We start from the raw sequence: 24,626 nt of genomic DNA, 5'->3' as shown, positions 1-24,626 counted from the left end.
CCCTTACCATCTTGAATGTCTTTGACACTCGGACTAAAACCTTAAAAATTTGTCCAATATCGTGGATAACACCTTTATTTTTAGATAATTTTTTACTTTTCTAAACCTGTAAAGGAAACAATTTTGGGTGCTTCCCATGGGTACCATGGTACCTTGGGAGGCCATCTGGGTTGTTTGAATTGTGCACGTTCCCTTTAAATATATTTAACCGTTAACGTATATACCTTTTTCTTTGACTAAAGGCTTCCACAAGCATTTATGTAACCCACTAATGGTTGAATTTGGTTGTAGACAACATTATATAAACATGAGATGCATCCTCTTTAATCCCAAGATTTTTCGACAATAGGTCCCAAAACCTTCGAAATTGGTTTTCAATTTGTGTATTGCCTTCAAAATTGGCTTCGAAAGAACATTTTGGAACTGAAAAGATCATGCAGCAATTCATTCCTAGGATTATAATAGGGCTCTTGAACGCCTACTTAGCTCCCAAAACCATCTCATTCATGTCTTGGCCCATTCTGAGGACTTGTTATACTTTGGCCCTATGGCAATTGGCAAGTCAAGACGCTAACCTCCCTTGTTGATTGTGAAGCTGCGTATGTGATAGAGCATCATAGTGTGTGGAAGGATTGCTTGAGTGAAGCACCCACTTTTTTTTTCAGATCGTTGGTTTTGGCTAGCAAAATATAAATCTGCGAAGGATCTTCAAAATTATGTATGCAACGTGGAGGTATTGTAACCTGAATTTAATAGACAATGCAAGACCAGACTTTGTTATGGAGGTTGTTGGTTATACAAGATTAGCAATAGCAAATGTTCCTCTCCGGTTTTACCACGTCTATGACAACATTAGTAAAGATTGCTTTGATTCTTGCACTTTCTTCACATGTTAAACGAGCATGTTATATTATCGATTAGCTCACATGTGTAGGAAAAAAGAGGTTACATTATCGATCAAATAATGAAATGATTGAAATCTGTACAAAATTGGCTATGGACAATGAATTAGCATCAGACATGTAGCTGATTGACTATAAACTATAAACAATGAATGAGCTTGAGTTATGAGCATGCTAAAGCTCCCTAAAGCGACAATACATTTGATGTTTTTTTCTTTTTTTTTTTTTTTCTACTTACAATTTCTCCTGCCTATCTATTTACTCTTCTCGCGTCATTTACAAGAAATTGATGTACACAGTAATTCTCTGAGAGTTCCCCCAGTACTAGCAACAGCAGTAACTTGCAGTATGAGCAACCCAAGGATGGTAGATTGCATCTTGGCAATTGCTGATCATTTACCTCATCCACATACAACCATAATAGCTGATGCTAAGCACAATGTCTGATCCTGGATCTGCAAAGAAAAGATATTATTCAGCTCAGAGACTGAAAAACAGGATGCAGAGATCTTTTTTATTTATTTTTTTAAAAAAAAATCAGAAGCAATACCATGTTTATCCGCACAGCCCCGTAATTCAATCAAACAGCCTGCTCATTATGCATAGGCTAGGGACAACCTTTATCAAAGCTCAGCAGGGAGGTCAGAGGCCAACCAAAAATGCATGTATAGACATGCTAGACGAGACTATAAAGGTTCCAATGTTATTGATGCTTTTGTAAAAACAGAGAGAACAAATGGTGCTTCTTCTCCAGGGGCAAAGGTTGTAGGCACTATAGTATAGCCTTTAGGATCTGGATCCAAAACCATTTCACACGATATTTCTCGGGAATTAACATAATCAGTCCCTCCAACAGATTCATGCAAGTAAATATTAAAAGCTGCCCGTCGGCCACGAGTTTTGAGTATTCTCATTCCTATATAGAACATTGTTGAATTATGACTTGATTGATAGTTCCTGAAACCAGTGGCGGTTCGAGAGAAACTCACTCCCTGACAGAAAAACATCATCAGATGTATTTACAATACCCATTGTATCAGAAGGTAATTTGTTTTCCATACCTGGGTTAGAGTAATAAAGACGTGTATTGGAACCGATGCATCTGCTCCAACCGCCCTCAAGCGGAACTGGGGATTTTGATTCCATGTATCATAATCTTGACAGCCACCAGCACTATATCCTCGCCATTGCCCATGGACAGAATAGCGCATCTCAGGGGGGTATACGCGGCAGACATATATAGACCGAAAATGGATCTGAAAGTCTTGCCAGGACATCCAGAATATACCCTCTTTGGACTGTGTAAGAAGTAAACAATATTTTAAAAATCTTGCAAGACGCTCATACATGGAAACACAGTTTTGGACACAGTACATAAAGATACCGTGGAACTCAGGAAGTAAAAGAAGCCCTAAACTGAGTAACAAGACACACAGAAGCATTAAACACCTGAGGAACATGCTTGAGTTTATGCTTCATCCTATCTGTCCACTCTGGTGAAGAATCCGACCAAGGTCCATTCCATTCAACCTCATTTGCCCATGGATTGCGTATCTGAACAAGCTTGTGATTATCTACGTCTCTAACCTGCATCATTAAAGTTTTATTTCTCATCATACGGACCCAAGGTAAATAGAGTGATCTACAACTATCAGTTCCTAGAGCTTTGCAGGACAAGAAAAGCTAATGTGAACAAATACGGTCAGGGGAGTGGTTGAAAAACTAACCTGCAATATTGAGTAGGCATGCCCCTGCACAATGCCACTAGAAGAGACATGCACATCAGTACCAGATGGGCTCCCAGCACCTAGTAAGAAACCTTCTTGTTTAAAGCGCAATAATTGAGACCATAATCTCCCACTTGCAAGATCAATCTGTGCCTGTGGACTCCTCATATCAATTTCTTCACCAGCTCCCCCAGTGAGGTCTACTAGAGCATCCTGGACAAGTCCACCTTCTAATGCCTCATAGGAACCATGCAACTTGGCATATGCCTTCTCCAACACCGTAACCCAGAGTTCATTTCCCTTGCGACTCGTAGCAAATGCTGGTTTTCCAGGCGCTTCACATGGAATCCAATCATCAACAATAACAGGCACCCATTCACCCTAAAGAGCACACAATTGGATTGTTCTAAGGTTGTTAAGACCAAAGTTATAAGAACGTACAAAGCTCAAAACCTTAATCTAACAATGGTAACATGTACAAAATAGGTTGATTTCAGTTGCAATCAAAAATTAAAATAAAATCATGCACCTACATAGCATCATTAAGCATTCTGATGAAGTTTCTCTGCAGTACTTCGACACAAAATATTACTTACTCAGACATCAGTTAAAAAGTTTACTTTCCACTTTTTTTTTTCTCATCAAGACGAGCATTAGTGCAGAAATGTTTTTTTCCAAAGAAAACACAAAACAGTAGTACAACTTGCTCACGTCAATCCATAATAAGCAATGTATGTAATAAAGAGGGGAACCAGAAATCCATCAAAAACAAGGCAAAAAATAAAAAATAATAATAAAGGAGATGAATTCTAGAAAAATTCATTAAATATCTTCTAACCTGAGTCCTGACTCTACGCACTGTAAATCCCTTGACTTTAAAAGTATGCGCAACACATATATAAGTGTGATATGTTGCGTATTTTTTGTTAGCTTCTGTCAGTATTTAACGTAGTAGGACATGTTTACAACTGAGAAGTTCTCACACGTTAATCTACCCAAAATAATAGCCCATCTTCTAAAGTATATTCCAAAATTTGTTAGGAAACTTTTTAAAATTATAAAGAATTACAGACAGATATAGGCAGGTTAATACAAACAGCTTCAATGAATTATAAACAAATACTGCATATATGCAAGTCCTGAGCAAGGAGTGCGCTTTCGAAATAGAAAAAAAAAAAAATTAAGCATATAACGTATAATAAAAACAAATAGCAAAAAGATAATTAAACAATGACATCACTTAAGCATATATATTTACCCTAATATGAGGTACAAAACGTATTACCTGAATACAGAAGCGAACAGTGTATATTCCTTCCTCATTATATTCTGGAGTGATAATCACTTCGGAGATTCGAGAGACTTCAGCTAGAACAGCAACAGCACTCAAAAACCAACAATCGCCTAAGTGCCCCTGAATGTCCAAACAATTTATGTGAGGTTCTAACAAAGCAGCTTGACATACTCCCTCCATCCCCAAATTAAAGTTTCATTTGCCTTTTGAAAATGTTTTTAGGAAAGTGGGTAAAAGGATAAAATAGTGGGATTTGGTTTATTTCGAAATTTTTTTTTTACTAAAAACACTGTTTTTGACTTTTTGTTTTGGAAAGTCATACAATACATATCTTTAAAAAGGCAGATAATAGTCAAACTTATTAGAATCATCATGGATTTATAAACTAGCAACAAAAAGTACAAACCACTTTTCTGAATTTTTTTTTTTTTTTTTTTTTTGTTTATAGTACTCCCTCCATCCCTTTTAATTTTTCCCGTTGGAGTTTATTTCACAGGAATTAAGGTAGGTGAGACATGGTATGACTAATGATTAGATGTTGACATTTATTTTGTATTTTTAGTAAACCTATGACAAAAAAGAGAGATGACACTAAAGTCATTTTGGAATTTAGTGGATATTGATGGTCCCCAAGATTTTTTAAATTTATAGTGAACACATTAACATTTTCCAATGAAGACATAAAGCGAATACTTCAGTCAATCAATCAAAGCCTTAATCCCATAAGTGGGGTCGGCTAATGAACCAAATTTGATTATTCCGTGTGGTCATCCACTAAGATCTTCCTCCTCCATCCCTTACGATCCAATGCTTCATCCTCATGCAAATCCATATACTTCATATCCTTCTTAACTCCTTCCAACCAAGTCATAAAGCGAATACTTGAAGGCCAAAAAAGGAAATGGGAAGCACATTTTGGGACACCAAAAATGGAAATGGTAAAAATAAAGTGGGAGGGAGGGAGTATTAAAAAAAAATAATAACAATAATTAATTTAAAAAATAGAGAACAAAAAATTAAAAATAAATGTGAACAGACCCTAAGATAGTGGGACTTTAATATGGGACAGAGGAAATATAAAACAAACAAACTTTAGAAAACACAAGCAGGACTACAGTATCAAACCTGGCAAACATCAGATGGATTTGCTGGACCAGAAAATAAGCATGGACAAGAATCTGCTCGAATTTGTTTCACTATATCCATTGGCCTCATCCATTCGGAAACAACCTGGATAAGAAGGTGATGGTTAGCCATATTACTGACAAGGTAATATCAAAGAGCCTTAAATCATAATCTTGACATTTACCTGCAACTTAGGAGGAGGTTTTTCTGGATCCACAAACAATGACTGGTAATTTGGGGGAAATTCTTGGTCAGTAAAATGTTTTTCACCTCTGGCAGAAACAGCCTCTTTAACAGCCATTTCAACTGACAGCATTCGCTGATTTAGCTCCTGCTCAGTTTCCATCTTTGGTCTTCTCAATTTTCTCGAGAACGAATCCGCATCAAACACAACACTTTCACGCCCAGATCTCCGTTTTCTCCCACTAGAATATTGTCCATCAAAATCTACATCATCCCTATCATACAGATCTACGTCTGCCGGGTCACTATCCCACTCATCAACCTACAAAGTCCCACAATAAACAACCTCATTATTTAAACTACATCCTATATCTACCCAAAAACATATTGGAAGATTCAAAGTATGTGGTAATGAACCCATAATAAGGCTGAACTTTCCATCTCCAAGGAAAAATACTTTGATCTCCTATCAAAAATATTCCTAATTCACCTCATGGTTCTTCAACTCTTACATAAACTTCTTGTTTCAACAATTCAAAAGAAGGTGATCACTTTTTACTAATAAATCGATAATCAAAATGATTCCATTCATGATAATATATTTTAGTAAAAAGTCAGATTTCTAAAATCTCATAGGTACCTCCTGAAATTGCTTCTAGAGCATGTTGAATAATTTTTACAGATACGGCCAACGCATTATTGCTTCAAAAGAAGCACCCACTGAAGTTCACTATGGATATTTGGGCACTTATCATGAGATTTATGCGCATTATCTAGTAAAAAGAAGTGTTAAAAAATATATTATATACATTCGAACAACTGTTGGTCATATTTCAATTTATCAAGAAATTGAACACATTTTATGGTTACAAGAGTCTACCAGTCACATATAGGCTTTAATTTATAGGCATTGTGGTCTAACTGTCATAGTGAAGTAGTGACCTAAACGATCGAATACTTGACAATCCAATAAGGTACAAATATCTCCTATCCAGACTTTCCAAACTTATTATAAGGTAGATTCCTTCTGAAGCTATGTTACTCAGACTCTCCAAACTTACCAAGTAGCATACTTGACAATCCAACATGGTACATATATCTCCTACCCCATCTTGAAGTGAAATTTTATTTATTTTTTTTTCTTTTTTTGTTTTTTTCTTTTTTTGTAAAAAATAGCCAAGGACCCAACACCTGGACATATATGACACTAGAAGTTAAAAGTTGAGTTGCTCAAAGTACTTAGAGACTAAGTAATCATACTGAGCCTATGATACTCGGACTCTTCATTTACCTCAAGTGTATCTGTGTAGCACGCATAAAACACCCTAACAAGGTTACCAACACTTAAGACTTCAATTTGGACCCAAACGTTTTTTGATAGCCAAAAACCTAACACTTGGACATAAATTATCTATATCAATGTACAATACAGAATCTGAGTTAACGTAAAAAATATATGAGACAAAGATGTATACAACATACCCTTGAAGGCGAATCTTCCCATTGCCAATTATCATCGAGATGATCGACCATATTGTAGTTAGGTGCACCCACATTTGCATGAAGAGTGGAAATCTCCTCTTCACTCAAGCACCTTCCCCAAAGAAAAACATCCATTACATGCATTTTGGACTCAGCTCCTTCACTATCAGACCTACCAAACGTGTCCACACCAGTAGGCGGTCTAACACCAATCCAAACTTCTGTTCCTTGTTGCCAAATACCATTCAGCACTTGAAGAGGTAATTCATTCAAGAAACCATCAAAACCACCATCAACAAAGCATGTTGCTTCACCAAGGTCAGCATCAATCGTCATTGTTACCAAATGCCACCTGGGTATTGAAACATGGGATGATGAGATACTTGCTGATGAACACTAAGTCTACCTTACAGATATCATAGTAGTAAAGTCCACATTATGACAGCAAACAAGAGGAGCCCATTCAAAGAAGAACGCAGAAAAGCAACAGTATGCCATTCAAGGTGTTAGCTTTACACTCCCTCAATCCCACTACAGATAAATTTACTGTTTTGAACTGTTCCACAACAAAGTCCGAACATTTTTAGTAAATTAAGGTTTGTAACTAATGAGAACACAAATCTCCATTCAATTTCTGAAAGAAAACAATGATTAAGGGGTTATTAGTTACTAGACATTATTTTGACATAACTCACCAAACAGAGAAATAAAATTTGTTTAAAAAATATTCATTTTCAAAATGTATAAATGGACATAAATAATGAAAAGGAGAAAGTACATAGCCCTTCATGATGCTTTGAAATCTTTTCCTTTAACAGATGTCCAATTTTTGCATACATCATTACACTTTACATTAGTAACCATTGATATAGTGACTTCCTAATATACAATACAACTTTCTAGTTTCTACTTAATAAATCCATATGAAGATATAACAAGATAATATATATATATATATATATATATATATATATATATATATATATATATATATATATATATATATATATATATATATATATATATATTAATCTTCTAAGCTACTTGCACCCAAGCTTGGTTATGTGTTCTAGAGAGTCACTAATTCATCAAAGACAAAACTATTAGGCCATGTTCACTTCACCTTAAAAAAATAATATTCGGTAAAATTAATTTTAGTTTGTAAAAATAAGTTCACTTCGATAAAAATAATTTCATTACAGCTTAAATAATTCGGTAAAATTAATTTCAATTCAATAAAAATAGTTTCAGTTTAGTAAAAATATTTTTTGTTCAACAAAATAAGGTGAAGTGAATAGAGCCTTAGACACAAATCTATACTTATATATTAAAAAGCATTCCAAAGGAAGTTCACGTGCCATGTGGCACTCTCCATAATTCATTGTTTTTCATTCCACGTCATCAACTAACATTCAAAAAATTATAAATATTGTCCAAAAAAGATTTGAACATGCAACTTCAAGTTTTAACACTACATGTCTTACCACTAAGCTATGTCATTTTTTTATTTTATTTTGTTTTATTTGCAAAAAAAATATCAAAATGTAGTGAATGACAATGTGAGAAATAAAACCAAATATCATATTGCTAAGCTATGTCATATTTCTTTTTTTTTGTTTTGCAAACAAAATATTAAATTCAAGAAGATTATGTCATGAACTAAATGTATAATTGCAATTTCTATGCAATGACTCTGGGCATAGCCCTGAGCCCAAATACTAGTGATCTATCCTAAATTTCAGCATAAGCAAGGGCACATATATTCATTTACTTTTCAAATGTCTTTCTTTTGGTGTATATCAATTCTTATAAGTTTCAATTATAAATATTTTCAAACACATCCATGAACTTAAAATATGAATTACTAAACAGAATATTGTTCGGTACTAGTGAACTACCACGAAAATAATAAACCATACAAGAGTATATTTCCAGAAGTACATAGCCCCCAACTTCCCCTTTTTCCTCTTCCCCTTATTTTCTAATCTCAATTTGCATGTCTTCCTCCAATTAATTTGCTTGTGTTAAACTACAAACTAATACTCATCTTTGAGCTCATCTCTCTTCCACCATCAATGAGAGCAAGCTCAACATAGAGCTTTACATTTCACACTGAACTTTAGGACGATGGATGACTAAACATACGATCTAAAGAAATGGGCAATCAAATTGAAGTGAGCAAGATTCATGGCTTGCAACAAGTTCTCTCAATCTTCCCCTCTCCCTCCCACATTCGGTCACACAGATTGCAAATTCAAGTAAGCAATCCCATCTGAGTGCTAAATGAAGGCCAGCACAGATTTCATACTTAATCATACCTCCATCATGTTTTTTTTTTTTTTAGACAAGCATACCAACATCATGTTGCGGTCTCAGCACAAAATATGGAAGGATGTACAACTGTACAAGTATCGTAGGCTGACCAAATTTTGTAAAAAAAAAAAAGAATACAAGCCCAATTTCCCTTAAATTCCTACATTGAAAAACCCAAAGCAAACTTTAGCCTATATAGAGCTGAATCGGTTACTATTTAAAACTCGTCACATAAAGAGTCCCCTGAGATAATGCATTGTGCATGAAGTTCATTCTAACTACATACACAATACCTCATCACAAAAGCAGGACATTAACGAAATAGCGACCATCAGCAAAATTTTAAAAGGCGCGAGACGCAAAATTTAGGCGCCAGACTTGTGCCCTTTGTAAGCAAGTTGCACGTTAGCCATGTGTTTTAGTAAAAATTTAGCCACATTGCACATTTAGGTACTGTTTGTTTCATCTTCTTTGAACTTAAATTATCTTAATTCAGAAATAAAAAGATCAAATAAAACAAGTTCAGAAAAAATTAATTCAGACAAAATATGTTCAGTAAAAAAAAAAAGTTTTTTTTCAGAAATTTTAGAAAATTTCAGATTATTTCAGACAAATTAGAACAAAAAAACTTTAGATAAGTTCTAACGAAAAAATTGAAGTTCTATGCCAAAACAAGATAATACGAAGTATATGTTCAGAATCTTCAGATAAAATAATACAAGTTCAAATAAGTTCAGAAAAAATTATATAGGTTCAGATAATAGATAATATAATTTAAGACAAAAAACAGATGAACCAAACAGAGCCTTAGTTAAATCTAAGGGGCAAAAATAGCCTTTAGAACTAAAGAAGAGAGAATGAAAAAGTTGATAATTTGACGCTGAAGAGAGAGGGAGAAAAAAGAAGAATCACTTAAGGCAATAAAGGTGTGCCCACTGCACAGCCTGTCATAGGTAGCAGCACCTGCTGTGTAAATAGAAATTTTATTGGCATCTAGATGCGCCACAATAGCTCAAAAAGTGAAGCTAGTGAACTAATTTCTCTGGTCTAAATAGTTTGATCCGACTACAGAATCACTTGTGTTTTTTTACTTCTGCATAACTAACCTTGGTAAATCAATGTTCCACACATAATAATATTACATGCCATGACAACATAGGTCATCTAAAGGACTAAACAGATAGCAGAAGTTAGTTACAACAAAGTACAGACAGTCAGAGAAACACAATCAGTATGATGAACATGGCATATGCACACAACATACATACATAATTGCTGCCACAAACCTATGTACAAGCACACACAAAGAAGAACAAATCCACATAATGCTTTTCTGAAACAGCAACGTTTGATAGACAAACCTTCCATCTGCAATACATGTCCCACTGATGCTCCATTCTTTCGCAACTGCATTTTGCCTGTCACCTTTTGTAATTAATCTAAGACCAACTTGACCTGCTTCAATGCCTTGTTCAGAACCCGCCACCAGGAATTCCCAGCAGAATTTCTTCTGAAATTCAGTACCTAATAGACAAACTGGCCCAGAATCAGGTTGTATCATCACCACAACCGACAAGGTAACCTTCTGACTCTGGCACACACTTGGATCTACCAGTCCACAGTGCCTGCCACTTGCTCTAGGCTCATCATCAAGAACACAGACAGCACCAGGAACTCCAGTCTGCCGATGGCAAAAAACATTCCAAATACACTAACTTGTTAGTTTAATCGCAAGAAGTTCAATACAATATTTAGCACTTCATGATTTGGGGTGAACTATGACATCTACAATGATTTTATTCTAAACATGACAATATTTAAGAACAACTAGCAAGACATGAGTAGCATATAAGAGGTAAGAGCTGCATGCAACCAAACACCACCTGGAGCGCCCTACGTGATAATTGAGCTGCACGTATGCGATGTGCAATATTTGACACCCTATCTCGTGCAAAAGAGTTGTCGAGTGCAGAATCTCCACCAACAGCACGTACTGCAGCAGCCATTGCAGCAGCATCCCGGCTTCCAGCATCAGGAATAGAAGACAGAAGAGAAGCCTCTATCTCCTTCCATTTGCGCTCTTCCTTTTCCAAAAGGGCTTTCCTCCTCTCCTTGCCCCGCCCTTCTTCTTCACGTCTCTGTAAAAAGATTTCTTCTTCCATTTCCTTCTCTCTCAGATAGCTAGAGCAATCATAGCACAATTAGCAAAGCACAAACCAACGAATAACTACAAATTGTTTGAAAATTTACTAGTTGTCACAACCAACCTCTCTTGAATAAGTTCGAACTGTCTTCGATCTTCTGGCATCCATTTTTTTATTTTTTTGGCACTTAAATCTGAGCATCCAACACTAGCAAGAAAAAGACGCAAGCGGACTTCATCCTATTACAAATCAAATGTCAGATTGGAACAATTAAAGCCCACTAAAGCAGAGAGGAAGCAAATAATGATGACTCCAAACCGGAAACAAAGGCCTTTACCTGTACCCTCTCTGCCTTTGCGGTTAGACCAAGCAAAAGAAGAAGATAACCACCGAACTTATCCCACATACACACCCACTCCGTATCTATTGCCTCTTCCAAAGCCAAAATGTGAGCATGAGCACATAACTCCCGCTGCCCCATATCACCAGTAGATTCACACTGAAGACTTATACAGCTTATGAATCTGGCTAAAAAAGAACCTGCAGCCAACTCTTCATTTCTCAAACGATCTCTCAACTTCATGACATCTGCCCTTGGAAGCACGAAATTCCCAGCTCTATCACGTATAATTGTAGGATCACCAACTAAGAGTGCAGCTGAGCTTGCAGACCTTTGCGGTGCTGAGTAAGTTCCAGAGATAGCATTTCGAGTCTGCAAATAAATTTTACATAGATCACACAAATTAATGTAAAATTCCTCTTGCAACCAAATTCAAAATGGCAAGGCTCAAACACAACTATCTTTAATAAAATGAAAGTGAAATAGCTATCAAGATAATCAGAAGAATGAAAGAGAGCCCACACTCCAGTACTCCACATTATAATTGACAAAGGTAACGTTATTTTAATGTTTTAAATTGACACCATAAACAATATGATTAAATCTCTCACAAATAAAGGAAAATTTGACAACATCAGTCTTAACTATCACCTATCTTCTTTGAAAAGTCCCAGCTTTCAATTGACCCAACTATGAGGGGTTTCTTCTCATAACGGTCCTTGACTTATTATGATCAGTCAGACCGATTACTTATATTAAGTGTCGCGTTTTTAGTGGTCTGAAGCTGGAGAAGATGATGGAAGGGGAGTTTGGCGGGAGGCAGGTGGCCAGAGTAGATGGATGGGGGTGACTAAAGTTATTTTATTTTTGAAAAAAAAAAATATATGCCAATGAACACACGGCTTAAGTAACCGAGCAAACCGGTTATACAAGTAAAGGACTGTTTTGGGAAGGAACCCCTCCTAGTTGGGACCGACCAAAGTAAATTGAATGAAAGTTGAGACCTTTTAAAGAAAACAGGTGATAGTAGAAACTGCTGGTATCAATATTTCCATAAATTAATTGATAGATCACACACCCCCTTAAAAAAAAAAAAAAAAAAAAAAAAAAAAAAAAAAGTCATGTGAGATCTTTATTGCACCATAAGGATTTTTACACTGTTCATATATATACATATACTACCTCCATTTTTCTTTATTGCACCATAAGGATTTTTACACTGTTCATATAATCTCCTTTGACCGTTTTTTGTGATTTATCCGTAATAAAAAAACATAGTCATGTGAGATCTAGTTAGATTCGTCTCGAAAACTACTTTTCAAATATCAACTTTTTACAAATTTTACAAAAGTATAATTACAAATATTAATAGCCAAAGTAATGCAGTGGCAAGCGTGAAATCACTCATGGTGCAATAAAAAAACGGAGGAAGTATATATATTTAGCTTCATGTGAGAATCATGCTTATGATGAAAACCACTCGTATAGTGAGAACTACATAAGGTACATTCAATAAAACTAAAACGTGCATCATTTTATTTATTTTTTTAGTGATGTACCTTATAACTTCATAACATGTATCTTTAATCTTTTGGCCATGTACCTTACTAAGCTCACTTGAGGCGACATAGAAATCGCCTCAAGGTTTTAAAGCGTCGCGGTTGGCCATGAGGCGTGCGCTTCAGCGCTTTTATTATGAGGCGCGAGGCACTTCAAAGCGTCGCTTGGTTGATGTGAGGCGCTAATAACCACGTGGCAGTTAAAAAAAAAAACAAAACCAGGTTTTAATAAAAGAAAATGAAGGTTCGAAAACTAAAACCCTAGCAAACAATTGTTGCCAGGTCTCAGCCAATTCTCGCCGGAAACCAGCCGATTGTTGCCAGATGTCAACCTTCTCTCGCCGGAAACCAGCCGACCTTGGTGGATATCACCGGAAACTACAGGTATGTTGGTTTTATTTTTTTTTTCATATTCTTCTGTTTCTGGCTTTTTTTCTGAAATTTTGGGTTGTTTTTCTTTTTTAAAAAAAAATTCTGTGGTTTTTCAATTATTCTACCTCTTTCTTCCTCTTCAATCTCTTTCTCTTTCTTTTTCTTTTTATTATATTCTGGGCTCTGTTCTTTTGTTTATATCCTCTGTTTTTTTTTAAGTATATTTATCTTTTTTTTTTTTTGTGAAGTTTTCAGATTATGTGATTTATGTCTTCTGTTTTGTTTAATTTTGTTTTTTTTTTTTTGCTTTTCCAGTTTATTTAGGTCATAAATTGTTATACTTTTTTTAATTTTTTTTTGTTTTCCAGTTTGTACTACGTATATTTTTTAACATGAAGAGTCACTTCCTTCCACAGGATCACCCAATCCCGACCCGGCTAGAAAATATGGAAAACCAGAACCTAATAATAGAGTTAATTGGCATTGTAATTTTTGTGGTAAAGAGACAAAGGGAGGGGCATATCGATTAAAACAACACTTAGTTGGTGGCTTTAGAAATGTCACTAAATGCCCTAAATGTCCCGAACATGTGAGGGAGGAAGTGAAGACTTTTATGCTAAAAAAAAGATCAGGAAAAAGTCAATAGCCAAATGATGCCAAGCATGTCCCAACATGAAACAGATGATGTTGATGAAGAAGAGGAAGATGTTAGTAAATGTGAAAAAGTTCCTAAAAAGCCTAGGTACAAAGATCCTATGGATATGTTTATTACTTCAACTCCTAAAGAAGTATTGCAAGCTAGGAAAGAAAGGAAAGGAATTTTTGGTGCAAGTGATAAGGAGTTAAGTGAGAAAACTTGTAGGACAATTGGTAAGTGGTTTTATGATGCGAGAATTCCATTCAACGCGGCTATCTATGAATAGCTTTGGAGCAATGATTGAAGCTATTGGTCAATATGGTCCCGGATTAAAACCACCAAGTATGTATGAGCTTAGAGTTCCTATCTTGAACAAAGAAGTGAAAGATGTTGAGAAGCAAATAGAGGAGAACAAGAAAGAGTGGGCAAGTAAAGATTGTTCAATTTTATCCGATGGATGGCGAGATTCGGTTATCCAAAAGGATATTATAAACTTCCTAGTCAATTCTCCTAAGGGTTCCATGATCATAAGATCCTTGGATGCTTCGGATGTTGTGAAAGATGCGGAGTTGTTGTTTAGACTTCTGGATAAGATGGTAGGTGAAATTGGAGAGGAAAATGTTGTTCAAGTAGTGACGGACAATGCATCCAATTATGTCGAAGCCGGTAAGAATTAGTGAATAGTCTTATGGGTTTTTCCAATTAAATATTACTAATTGATTTACTTTGTAAATTTGTATCTTTTATATATATATATATATATATATATATATATATATATATATATATATATATATTTTGAATTGTAGGAAAAAAAAATTAAAGCTAAGAGACCTCATTTTTATTGGAATCCTTGTGCCGCTCATTGTATTGGTTTGATGTTAGAAGACATTGGAAAGCTTCTAAGAGTTTTGAATGCACAAAAGAAGTGCATGTTCATCAATGGCTATATTTATAGTCACACTCATACCCCTCTTGTGAACTTAATGAGGAAGTTCACAGATCAAAGAAAAAGCCTCCAATGGGCTACATTTATGAAGCCATGGATAGAGCTAAAGAGACTATGGCGGATACTTTTGATTTAAAACCTAAGAACTACCTTAAGGCATTTGAGATCATGGATAAAAGGTGGGACGGTCAACTTCATCATCCTTTGCATGCGGCGGGTTTTTTTCTAAATCCGGAACTTAATTGTGAGGAAGTTTTGCAAGGTTTGTATGATTGTGTTAAAAGGTTGGTTCCGGATAAGTTTAAGAATGCTACCGGTCTCTTTGGTCGTACAATTAGGCAAAGGAAGACCAAAGCTCCGGCGGATAGGTGGTCGACTTATGGTGCAACAACTCCTAAACTCCAAAAGTATGCCATCAAAATTCTTAGCCTCACTTGTAATGCTACAAGTTGTGAAAGAAATTGGGGTGTTTTTCAACAAGTTAGTAGTTAAGTACTTGAAATTAGCGCTTTACTTTCATTGTTTTACCTATTATATTTTATTTTATATAGCTTATATTATTCTATTTTTACAGCTTCAAACTAAGAAGAGGAATCGATTGTCACAAAGTCGATTAAATGACATGGTTTATGTCAAGTATAATAGAGCATTGCAACGGCGATAGGAGAGGAAAGACACTATTGATCCCATTGTCTTAAATGAAATTGATGAAAGCAATGAGAGGCTTCTTGGAAGAATGGAAGAAGAGGAGGAGGATGATGATTTAGTATTTGATGGGGAGTACTTGACTTGGAGTGCGGTTAGTAAAGCCTCCGGAGCTAATGAACCTTTCTACGCTACTAGAGGAGCATCTAAAGTTAGACAAAGGAAAGGGAATTGCTAGTGGCTCCACTTCTAAACCGCGTCGTACAAATTTGATGGTTGATGACAATGAGAAGTATGATGATGAGATGGAAGAGGACATTAGTGGAGATGAGACTTATGAAGCAGAGGAGGATGTGTTTGATGATTCATCGGATGAAGAGATGGATTAATAGTGTCTTAGTATGCCAAATAACAAGCTTGAAGACTACTGTGTTTGCTTTTCTTTCTACTTGATTTACTTTTTCCTTTATGTTGAATGTGTGATTTGTTCTTTAGTTAAAAGACTTTTATGCCATTAGCGCCTTTAAGGGTATCCTGTAGTTCTTTGTTTTAATTTATGCATTTATAATATGTTATTTTGAGTATATAAGGCTCATATTTTGCTATGAAGTGATTTATGGATTTTTGGGCAATTAAGGTGCGCCTCAAATTCAAGAGGCGCGCGCCTCCGCTTTGCGCCTAGGCTTCAGGGACGCTTTGCGCCTCGCGCTTTTTAAAACTAAGGTACCTTACAGATATATGACATGTACTTTTTTTTTTGGAAAAAAAAAATCAATTCTTTTTTAATTTTTTTTTATTTTTAAGTGATGTACCTTACAACTTTATAACATGTACCTTTTATCTTCCAGACATATACCTTATTAATACATGACACGTACTTTAAAGTATGCAAAAACGAAATTTATTTTAAAAAATAAAAAATAAGTGATGTACCTTATAACAAGACCTGTCAATTCGGGTCAACAAGTCGAGTTTGGGTCAAATTAATTGGGTCGTTTGGTTCGAGTGGCTTGGATTGCTTGGATCATTACAAATTATGATAAATGGGTCAAATCGGGTCTACTTCAGGACATTTGGGACGGGTTCGGGTTCTCTCTCATTAAATCAGGTTTGGAATTAGGTCGGATCGGGAATTGACCGGTCTTTCTTATAACTATAAAACATGTACTCCCTCCGTTTCGTATTAATCACAACACTTTCCTTTAACATCTGTTTCATATTAATTGCAACACTTCTATAATTGGAAAAAACCCACCATTATTTTATAATTTCTCTCCCACTAACCCCACTTTCACAAATATTTTAATATTTCTCTTTCCTACCAACCCCACTTATACTACTTTTTTTATTATTTCTCTCTCCTACCAACACTACTTTATATTATAAAAAATAAAAAAAAAATAAAAATAAACCTTTTCTTGGTCCCCACCCTATAAATTTTCTAAAACTTTGTGAACACCCTAGTGTTGCGATTAATACGAAACAGAGGGAGTACCTTTTATCTTAGGCTATGCACTTTAATTTATACCTTTCCGATATATACCTTATACTTTTAGGACATGTACCTTATGTATATAAGACGTGCACGTTAATATTTAAATTTAAAAATAAAATTTGAAAATATTGGCATGGTGAAGTGTGTCAAAGATAAGAACCAAATGGTCCTAGTACAAGAGGAGGACATCAAGGACACGTGGAAGGGGTACTTCGATGAATTGTTTAATGGAAGTAATGGATTTATGCCAGGAGATACCTCCGCGAGTGAAGAAGAAATCAACATGGAGTATGTGCGGAGGATTATAAGAGTAGAGGTGGAGATTGCACCGAAGAAGATGAAGCCTAAGAAGGCGGTTGGCCCTGATGGTGTACCGATAGAGGTGTGTTTAGGTAAGATTGGTATTGATTGGTTAACAGACCTTTTCAACAAGATATGGACGGCTACAAGGATCTGGCAAGATTTGAGGAACACCATCTTGGTCACGGTCTATAAAAACAAAGGAGACGCTAAAGATTGTTCTAACTATCGAGGGATCAAGCTTATGAGCCACACTATGAAGTTGTGGGAAAGGGTGATTGAACATAGGTTGATGGCATGCGCAAGCATTTCGGATAACCAACTTGGTTTTATGCCTTGGGAGATCTACTATGGAAGCAATCCATTTGATAAGACAAATGATGGAGTTTTATAGGGTAAAGAAGAAAAATCTTCATTTGGTCTTTATTAATTTAGAGAAGGCATATGACAAGATGCCAAGAGAGGTACTTTGGTGAGCAATGTTGAACAAAGGTATCCTACGAAGGTACATGGACCTGGTTCAGGATATGTATCGGGATGTGTCAACAAATGTGAGGACATGTGGAGGGTTGACAAAAGATTTCCCTATTACAATCGGATTGCATCAAGAGTCTGCATTAAGCCCTTTTCTTTTTGCAACGGTTCTAGATGAAGTAACTAGACCAATTCAAGATGAGGTTCCATGGTGTATGTTGTTCGCAGAAGATATCGTTTTGGAGGATGAAACTAAGGATGGGATTAATGCTAAGTTGGAGCAATGGGGGCAAAGGTTGGAATCTAGAGGATTTTAGCTAAGTCGGAGTAAAACTGAATATTTGGTATGTCATTTTGGTACTCAGAGGGGGACAAGCAATGAAGTGGTGAGTTTGGATGGAAATGATTTAACCATGAGTGAATGCTTTAAGTATCTTGGGTCGATTATCAAAAAGAATGGTGACATTGATCAAGACGTGGCTCACAAGAAGTCGGGGTGGCTTAAATAGAGAGCAGCCACGGAAGTGTTATGTGACTGAAGAATTCCCTTACAGTTCAAGGGAAAATTCTACGGGACTGCCATAAGACCAATAGTTCTCTATGGTACAGAATTGTGAATGTTAGGATTCTAAGAAGGAGCACATTAAAAAGATGAAGGTTACATAAATGCGCATGTTAAGGTGGATGTGTGGGAAAGATAGAACCAAGAATGAGGTTATTCGCAAGAAAGTAGGTGCGGCAGACATTGCAAATAAACTAAGGAAAAATCGTCTGCGTTGGTTTGGGCAAGTAAGACGGAGACTCAAAGGTGCACCGGTGCGAAGAGTGGAAGAGTGGGACCATGGAGGGGTTAAACGAGGGAGAGGGAGACCGAAAATGACTTGGTTGGAAGAAGTTAGGAAGGATATGAAGTGTATGGATTTGCATGAGGATGAAGCATTGGATCGTAAGGGGTGGAGGAGGAAGATTTATGTCGATGACTACACGGAATAATCAAATTTGGTTCATGGTAGCCGACCCCACTTACGGGATTAAGGCTTTGATTGATTGAAAATATTCCAAAAAAATTATTTTAAATTATTTTGTTCATTTTTTGTCATGTATCTCAAACCTATGTAGCATATATATATATATATATATATATATATATATATATATATATATATATATATAGTTTTGTAATTTACCACCCACAAATAACCCACTTATTTATATTACAACCCAAAAAAAAGACAAAATTTAGATTTCACCACCAATTAACACTTTCCGTTACAAAAACAATTACATCTAACATTTTAATGAAATTACTTCGTTTTTCGTGCCAAAAAATGCTCATTAGAGGTTTAGGGGGTCATTTTTACCCTTAGGGTTCGATTAGAGATTAAAATCTAAAAAAAAAGTTCTAGGAAATGCCTTATTTTGTGTACTAAAAATACCTCGGTTTGCGTGACACATGCAATATGAGGAATTTAAGATAATTTTCTGCAAATTCTAAGCCCAAATCGGACTAAAGGGCAAAAATGACCGCTAAAATCTTTAAAGAACATGTTTTTTTTTTCACGAAAATCGAAGAAAATGTTTTAAAACATTAGATTTAACGGATTTGGTGGTGAAATCTAAATTATTTGTCTTTTTTTGGGTGGTAATTTAAAATAAAACTTTTTTTGGATAGTAATATCAATAAGTGAATTATTTGTCGGTGGTAAAATACAAAATTTGCTCTTGTTGTACAATTTCTATCGGATTCATAATTTTTACGAGTGAAACAATTAACCCCAAGGCCCATAACAAATCTTGAAACAAACTCAGTGTAAGGTTCCTATCTGTCAATCCAATTATTTCCATACACACCTTTGTTGCAGATCGTGCAATTGCCTGAACAATAGTTTCCTTGCTAAGAAAATGAACAGCATCCTCCATCATCTGCTCATAAAATATGCATATACATGCCAATAAGTAAGCACATTAAACAATCAGACACAATACCAAAATATAAGAATTACACTGTCATCATTCATGCCACACCTCAAGAGTCAAACAGGGGCGTGAGACGGCAAATCCGAACGAAACAACAAGAGTAACTGCTGAGACAGCAGCACCAGCAAATGGCGGATAAATATTAAGACTGGCAACAACACCCCACCCTTCCGTCGCTAAAGCAATGCCGTAAAGCATCAGAAAAGCACCACTATCAAAGAAACAACATCATACTCAGCAGATTACACCAATTATCAAAAAGAGAAAATATAATTAGTAGAAATATGCTAAGGGATATAAGACAAACCTGACATTTTTTCCACAATCTGAATGAGCATCATATACATATACAGGAAGCACCCTTGGAGAATAGACAACAATGGGAGGTGAAAGAAGAACCTACAGGAAAAATAATAATAATAATAATAATAATAATAATAATAATAATAATAATAATAATAATAATAATAATAATAATAAGTGTGGGTGTGTATATATATAATAAATATATATACTTCGTATATAATTTTAAAAATAACATGATATCCCAAAGAAATAAATTTCATGCAGGTGATTAAAAAAAAAAAAAAACGCAGCCACGCAAGAGGAGAGGGGAGGGGAAATGCAAGAAAACAACAAAGGCACACTATAGGAAGGAAGAAGAATAGACAACGGGAAGTGAAGAAGTTTAAAGACTTAGAATCTAAAACAAAAGCAGACTTACAGTCAGTGCTCTACCCGCAAGGAGGAACAAGAATGAAAAATACCCAACAGATGCTCCTACAAAGGGTTTGGCTGGAAACGAAGAGGGGAAACAAATTATTAAAATATTGAGTATTATCACAGCAAATTATATCATGCAAACAGTTACAAAGTAAAAAAGAAAACTATAATTTTCTCACCTTCTAACCGTCCAACCAAAAATGCTGCCACAGCTAAAAGAAATGCAAGAAAACATACGAAGAACATTTGTCCCCGGGTCAAATAGAAATTATTTGAAGCCCAAAGGTGGATGGCACCGATAGCCAGCACGATTAATAGAAGAACCAAAAGAAATGACACCCCTACCTGTGCAAAAACAATACAAAACTGATGTAACTATATTATTTCAGAGTATCGAAAGTTCGAGACCTATCTAAAAGGCCTCCAACCCTTCTGCTCTTCCCCCCCCCCCCTTGCGCATCAATTGTTTCCTTTATCTTAGTTTTCAATTTGAAATTCCCTGAGGTAGTAGCAAAGCAATAAAAAGGATCCAACTTACCGTCCAAGGCTTGACAATAATTATGACAGCTGATATAGCACAGAGCAACAAAAGAAGACCAATAGCTATAAAGATATAGACACTGCGAGAGAGTCTCCATTCGTCATCCTTCCTGCAAGTATGTCAACGAAAATCAAATACAGTATCCCCTTACATTACAGGTCAAAGAGTAGACCAACAAGTTTAAGTTCCTGCTCACCATTTGTGCAGGCCAGTACACAACGATAAAATTGCTGGAATGCACAACAAGGGAAGCAAAGCAGCTAGAAAATCGCCATTTGTCGGAATGTGATCAGCCCTTGAATTTATTATCTCCGCATATGACACACCACAAAATACCACAAGGACAACTGCACCAGGACGGGAAAATTAAAGATGAACAGCATAGAATGCTAGACCTAAAATCAAATGATAACTCATAGAGTTGCAGCAAATAAAATTAGCATGGTCATACTTACCAGAAAATAAAACCAAACATACTGCGGAGAAGATAGAGAACCGATAAGTTGCAAACCAAGATATCACTGGCAGCACACCCGTGACCAGTAGAGTAATTGCCGAAGCCATTGCCCAACCAAGGTAAACAGGGGATGCATAAGGAGATACAAAGCTTTTTCCATTACCATTCCATCCTTTGTAAGACAACTCATCTAATGGCTTAAAAGAAACAATAATACCGAGTGATATCACCGATCCAACAAAAATCGTTACACAGACGAGAAAAGCAATGCCCTGGAAAAGCAACACCTGATTACTACGAATCCAAATCTAAACCAAAACAAAGTATAATTTAATTTAACAAGTCTGTTCCCAAGAGGAAGAGGTAAGGGGGGGGGGGTGTTGCAGCTGGAAGAAGCATAAAATCCACCTACGACTTTTACTAAATAAGCATGGAATATAATCTAGTGGATATAAAGGCCATTCTGATGGATTTTGAATTAGCCATCCCCGAAAATCTAATCCATAACATATGGTTTAAATAGGAAATCAGTGTTTTTTGTTGCGTAAAGCCCATTCTGCTACAGATTTGGATTTAGCGCCCCCCGTCCCCCCCGGGAAATTCCAATCCATAACATCTGATATAAATGTAAGCCGCATCGGCACGTCACCACAACATCCGCTATAGACCATTAACTTACTAAACTTGTCATTAATCAGAACCATTCAGTGTATTGATAAAATTGAATCATCACTTTAGTTGCTATAAATGTTGGAAACTTTTATATTCATGCAGCATAACAAGGTAAGATTCTCAAAAGTTAGATATTAAGCTAGATTTTAAAGAAGATTTTCCATAACTCTTTAACTGTGAAGATAACGTGGATCTTTTTCAATTGGTCAAATCATGCACATGGTTGTAAAGCATGAACTAAAACCACGTGATGCCTCTTCATTAAGGACCACTGCACAGCAATCTTTACAGCGATCACAGACAAGACAAAGTAAAACCATTTATTATGGTATTCGTCTTGCACTGAGAGCATGAAATGTCATTTATAACAACCAAAGCACGAACACACACAACAATCCCTAACTTAAAGGAAATTCGTCAGGCATATTAGGGTTGGAGTATTTTGATACACGAAGGGTTAACTTCAAAAATAAAAATTTACAGTTCTTCAATTTACAATAATGTAAGTTAAAAGAAATTAAAAGAAAATAATACCAACAAAAAAGGAAACTTTAAGTTAGGCAAGGTCAAATAATTACTTTCCGGCAGATAGATTGAAAAAAAAAAAAAAAAAAGTCAAATAAGAATGAATTAGACTTTGAATTATGAAATCAATCGTGTAAATGTCAAGTTAAAGGAAATTCGTCAGGCATATTAGAGTTGGAGTATTTTTGTACACGAAGGGTCAACTTCAAAAATAAAAATTTACAGTTCTTCAATTTACAATAATAAGAGTAAAAAGAAATCAAAAGAAAAAAATACCAGCAAAAAAAAGGAAACTTTAAGTTAGGCAATGTCAAATAATTACTTTCCGGCAGATAAATTGAAAAAAATAAATAAATAAATAAAAAATAAAAAATAAAAGTTAAATAAGAATGAATTAGACTTTGAATTATGAAATCAATCGTGTAAATGTCAAGATCAGCAAACTTCCATTTCCACAGCTACTAATTACCAAAATGCACAAACCTTGTGTTTTATTTAATACACATAACAGAAAATGACATAGCATAGGACTTAAACACTCAAAACATCAAGTATAGCTTGCTAAGAATATAAAAACCTCTGTCCGTCCAAGGGCTTGATGATTTTCAGTTCGATTAGATGAACTGTCAGGACGGATCCAAAAATTGTATCCATTACGAATCCATAACGGAACAGCAATTGAAAGGCATGCCACCATGAGGGGTACAGTCAAGGACAATCCAAGAAGAACTGATGATTTGCTGCAGCAACAAACAAGAACAAAGTAAAAAATCATAAATCTTTAATGCCTTTGTTCGCTAATGATATATTCAGGCCATATAAATCAATCAAATAAACTAAAAACAAGTCAGTATATGCATACACAGATACATATATATAGTACTTGTTTAAAAATAAACACAGAACATTAATACCCTGAAGAGGTTGTGATCACGCTAATGATCATGGAAACACTTCTGCCAGCAATAAAGATGAGTTGCATCTGTTGCTGGATCATATCATGTGTGCAGTAAGGTCAAAGCCTTCATAATGCCCAGGTGCAACTGACATGATACATATAGACTATTTTAAACAAATGGTTTGTGTGTGCACACATGCATATGTATGCGTGTGTATCTGTTCTTTTGCAACAGTAGTTATATCTCTACATACATGATCTAAAGCCCTACCACTCCTTCCACAACCACCCCCACCAAACTCTGCAAACCTGCACACTTCAGTAACACCACAGAGTCCCAGGATATGAATTCCCATATAATACACTTGAACATACCACATTTAGATAATGTGCTATGGCCTATGGAGTAAGACAATGTTCCTCACTTCCACCCATCAAAAAATCTTGACCCTGAGCATACTTATACTATCTACTCCCTCATCCTCAAAAAATTGTCATGTATACTATTTTGGACAGTCCTTAGTTTATTGCACTATTACCTTATAAGAAAAATCATATCTCCCAACTCATTCAACCCAAGGATGTGGGCACTGCCTCTAAATGCCTCACTAGTCACTCTCATCCTCTTTCTTCTTATTTTATGTGATCTATAACCATCCACCAACTCTTCCTCCCTCAATCATGTTAATATTCTTATTTGTCACTATCTACCAAACATGTCCCTCAATAATTTAATGGTCAACTCAATTACTGTAGACATGCATTTTAAGAAAAAAAATTGAAAATGTGAGTGGAGTGTAAAGATAAAGGGAGAGAATGTTGAACGTATAAACGTTGTGAGTGTAACGAAAAATTGAAGAACGCAAGAGTGTGTGGAAAGGTATAATTCTTG

The 24,626-nt window shown here is 35.6% G+C and overlaps 1 protein-coding gene across 1 annotated transcript in view; it reads right to left on the bottom strand.

Annotated features, from left to right (window-relative positions):
* Window positions 1–890: 890 nt before the first annotated feature.
* The window catches only part of LOC110682899 (calpain-type cysteine protease DEK1-like), a 37,179-nt gene continuing 13,443 nt past the window's right edge, over window positions 891–24,626 (bottom strand). Inside the window, exons 10-31 of the mRNA XM_021859248.1 lie at window positions 23,414–23,576; window positions 21,638–21,911; window positions 21,379–21,529; window positions 21,180–21,291; window positions 20,821–20,986; window positions 20,643–20,713; window positions 20,226–20,317; window positions 19,967–20,129; window positions 19,793–19,864; window positions 11,508–11,882; window positions 11,294–11,409; window positions 10,910–11,207; window positions 10,388–10,707; window positions 6,714–7,065; window positions 5,233–5,553; window positions 5,049–5,153; window positions 3,915–4,043; window positions 2,630–3,010; window positions 2,352–2,489; window positions 1,964–2,200; window positions 1,453–1,894; window positions 891–1,357 (exon numbers count right to left, since the gene is read on the bottom strand). Of these exons, the coding sequence (XP_021714940.1) occupies window positions 1,589–1,894; window positions 1,964–2,200; window positions 2,352–2,489; window positions 2,630–3,010; window positions 3,915–4,043; window positions 5,049–5,153; window positions 5,233–5,553; window positions 6,714–7,065; window positions 10,388–10,707; window positions 10,910–11,207; window positions 11,294–11,409; window positions 11,508–11,882; window positions 19,793–19,864; window positions 19,967–20,129; window positions 20,226–20,317; window positions 20,643–20,713; window positions 20,821–20,986; window positions 21,180–21,291; window positions 21,379–21,529; window positions 21,638–21,911; window positions 23,414–23,576 (4,342 nt within the window). The 3' untranslated portion in view covers window positions 891–1,357; window positions 1,453–1,588. The remainder of the gene's footprint in view (window positions 1,358–1,452; window positions 1,895–1,963; window positions 2,201–2,351; window positions 2,490–2,629; window positions 3,011–3,914; window positions 4,044–5,048; window positions 5,154–5,232; window positions 5,554–6,713; window positions 7,066–10,387; window positions 10,708–10,909; window positions 11,208–11,293; window positions 11,410–11,507; window positions 11,883–19,792; window positions 19,865–19,966; window positions 20,130–20,225; window positions 20,318–20,642; window positions 20,714–20,820; window positions 20,987–21,179; window positions 21,292–21,378; window positions 21,530–21,637; window positions 21,912–23,413; window positions 23,577–24,626) is intronic.

Source organism: Chenopodium quinoa, unplaced genomic scaffold, assembly GCF_001683475.1.
Source record: "Chenopodium quinoa cultivar QQ74 unplaced genomic scaffold, ASM168347v1, whole genome shotgun sequence".
Lineage (NCBI taxonomy): Eukaryota > Viridiplantae > Streptophyta > Magnoliopsida > Caryophyllales > Amaranthaceae > Chenopodium > Chenopodium quinoa.
The sequence above is the reverse complement of the archived record's forward strand: the minus strand, read 5'-3'. Positions and strand labels throughout refer to the sequence as shown.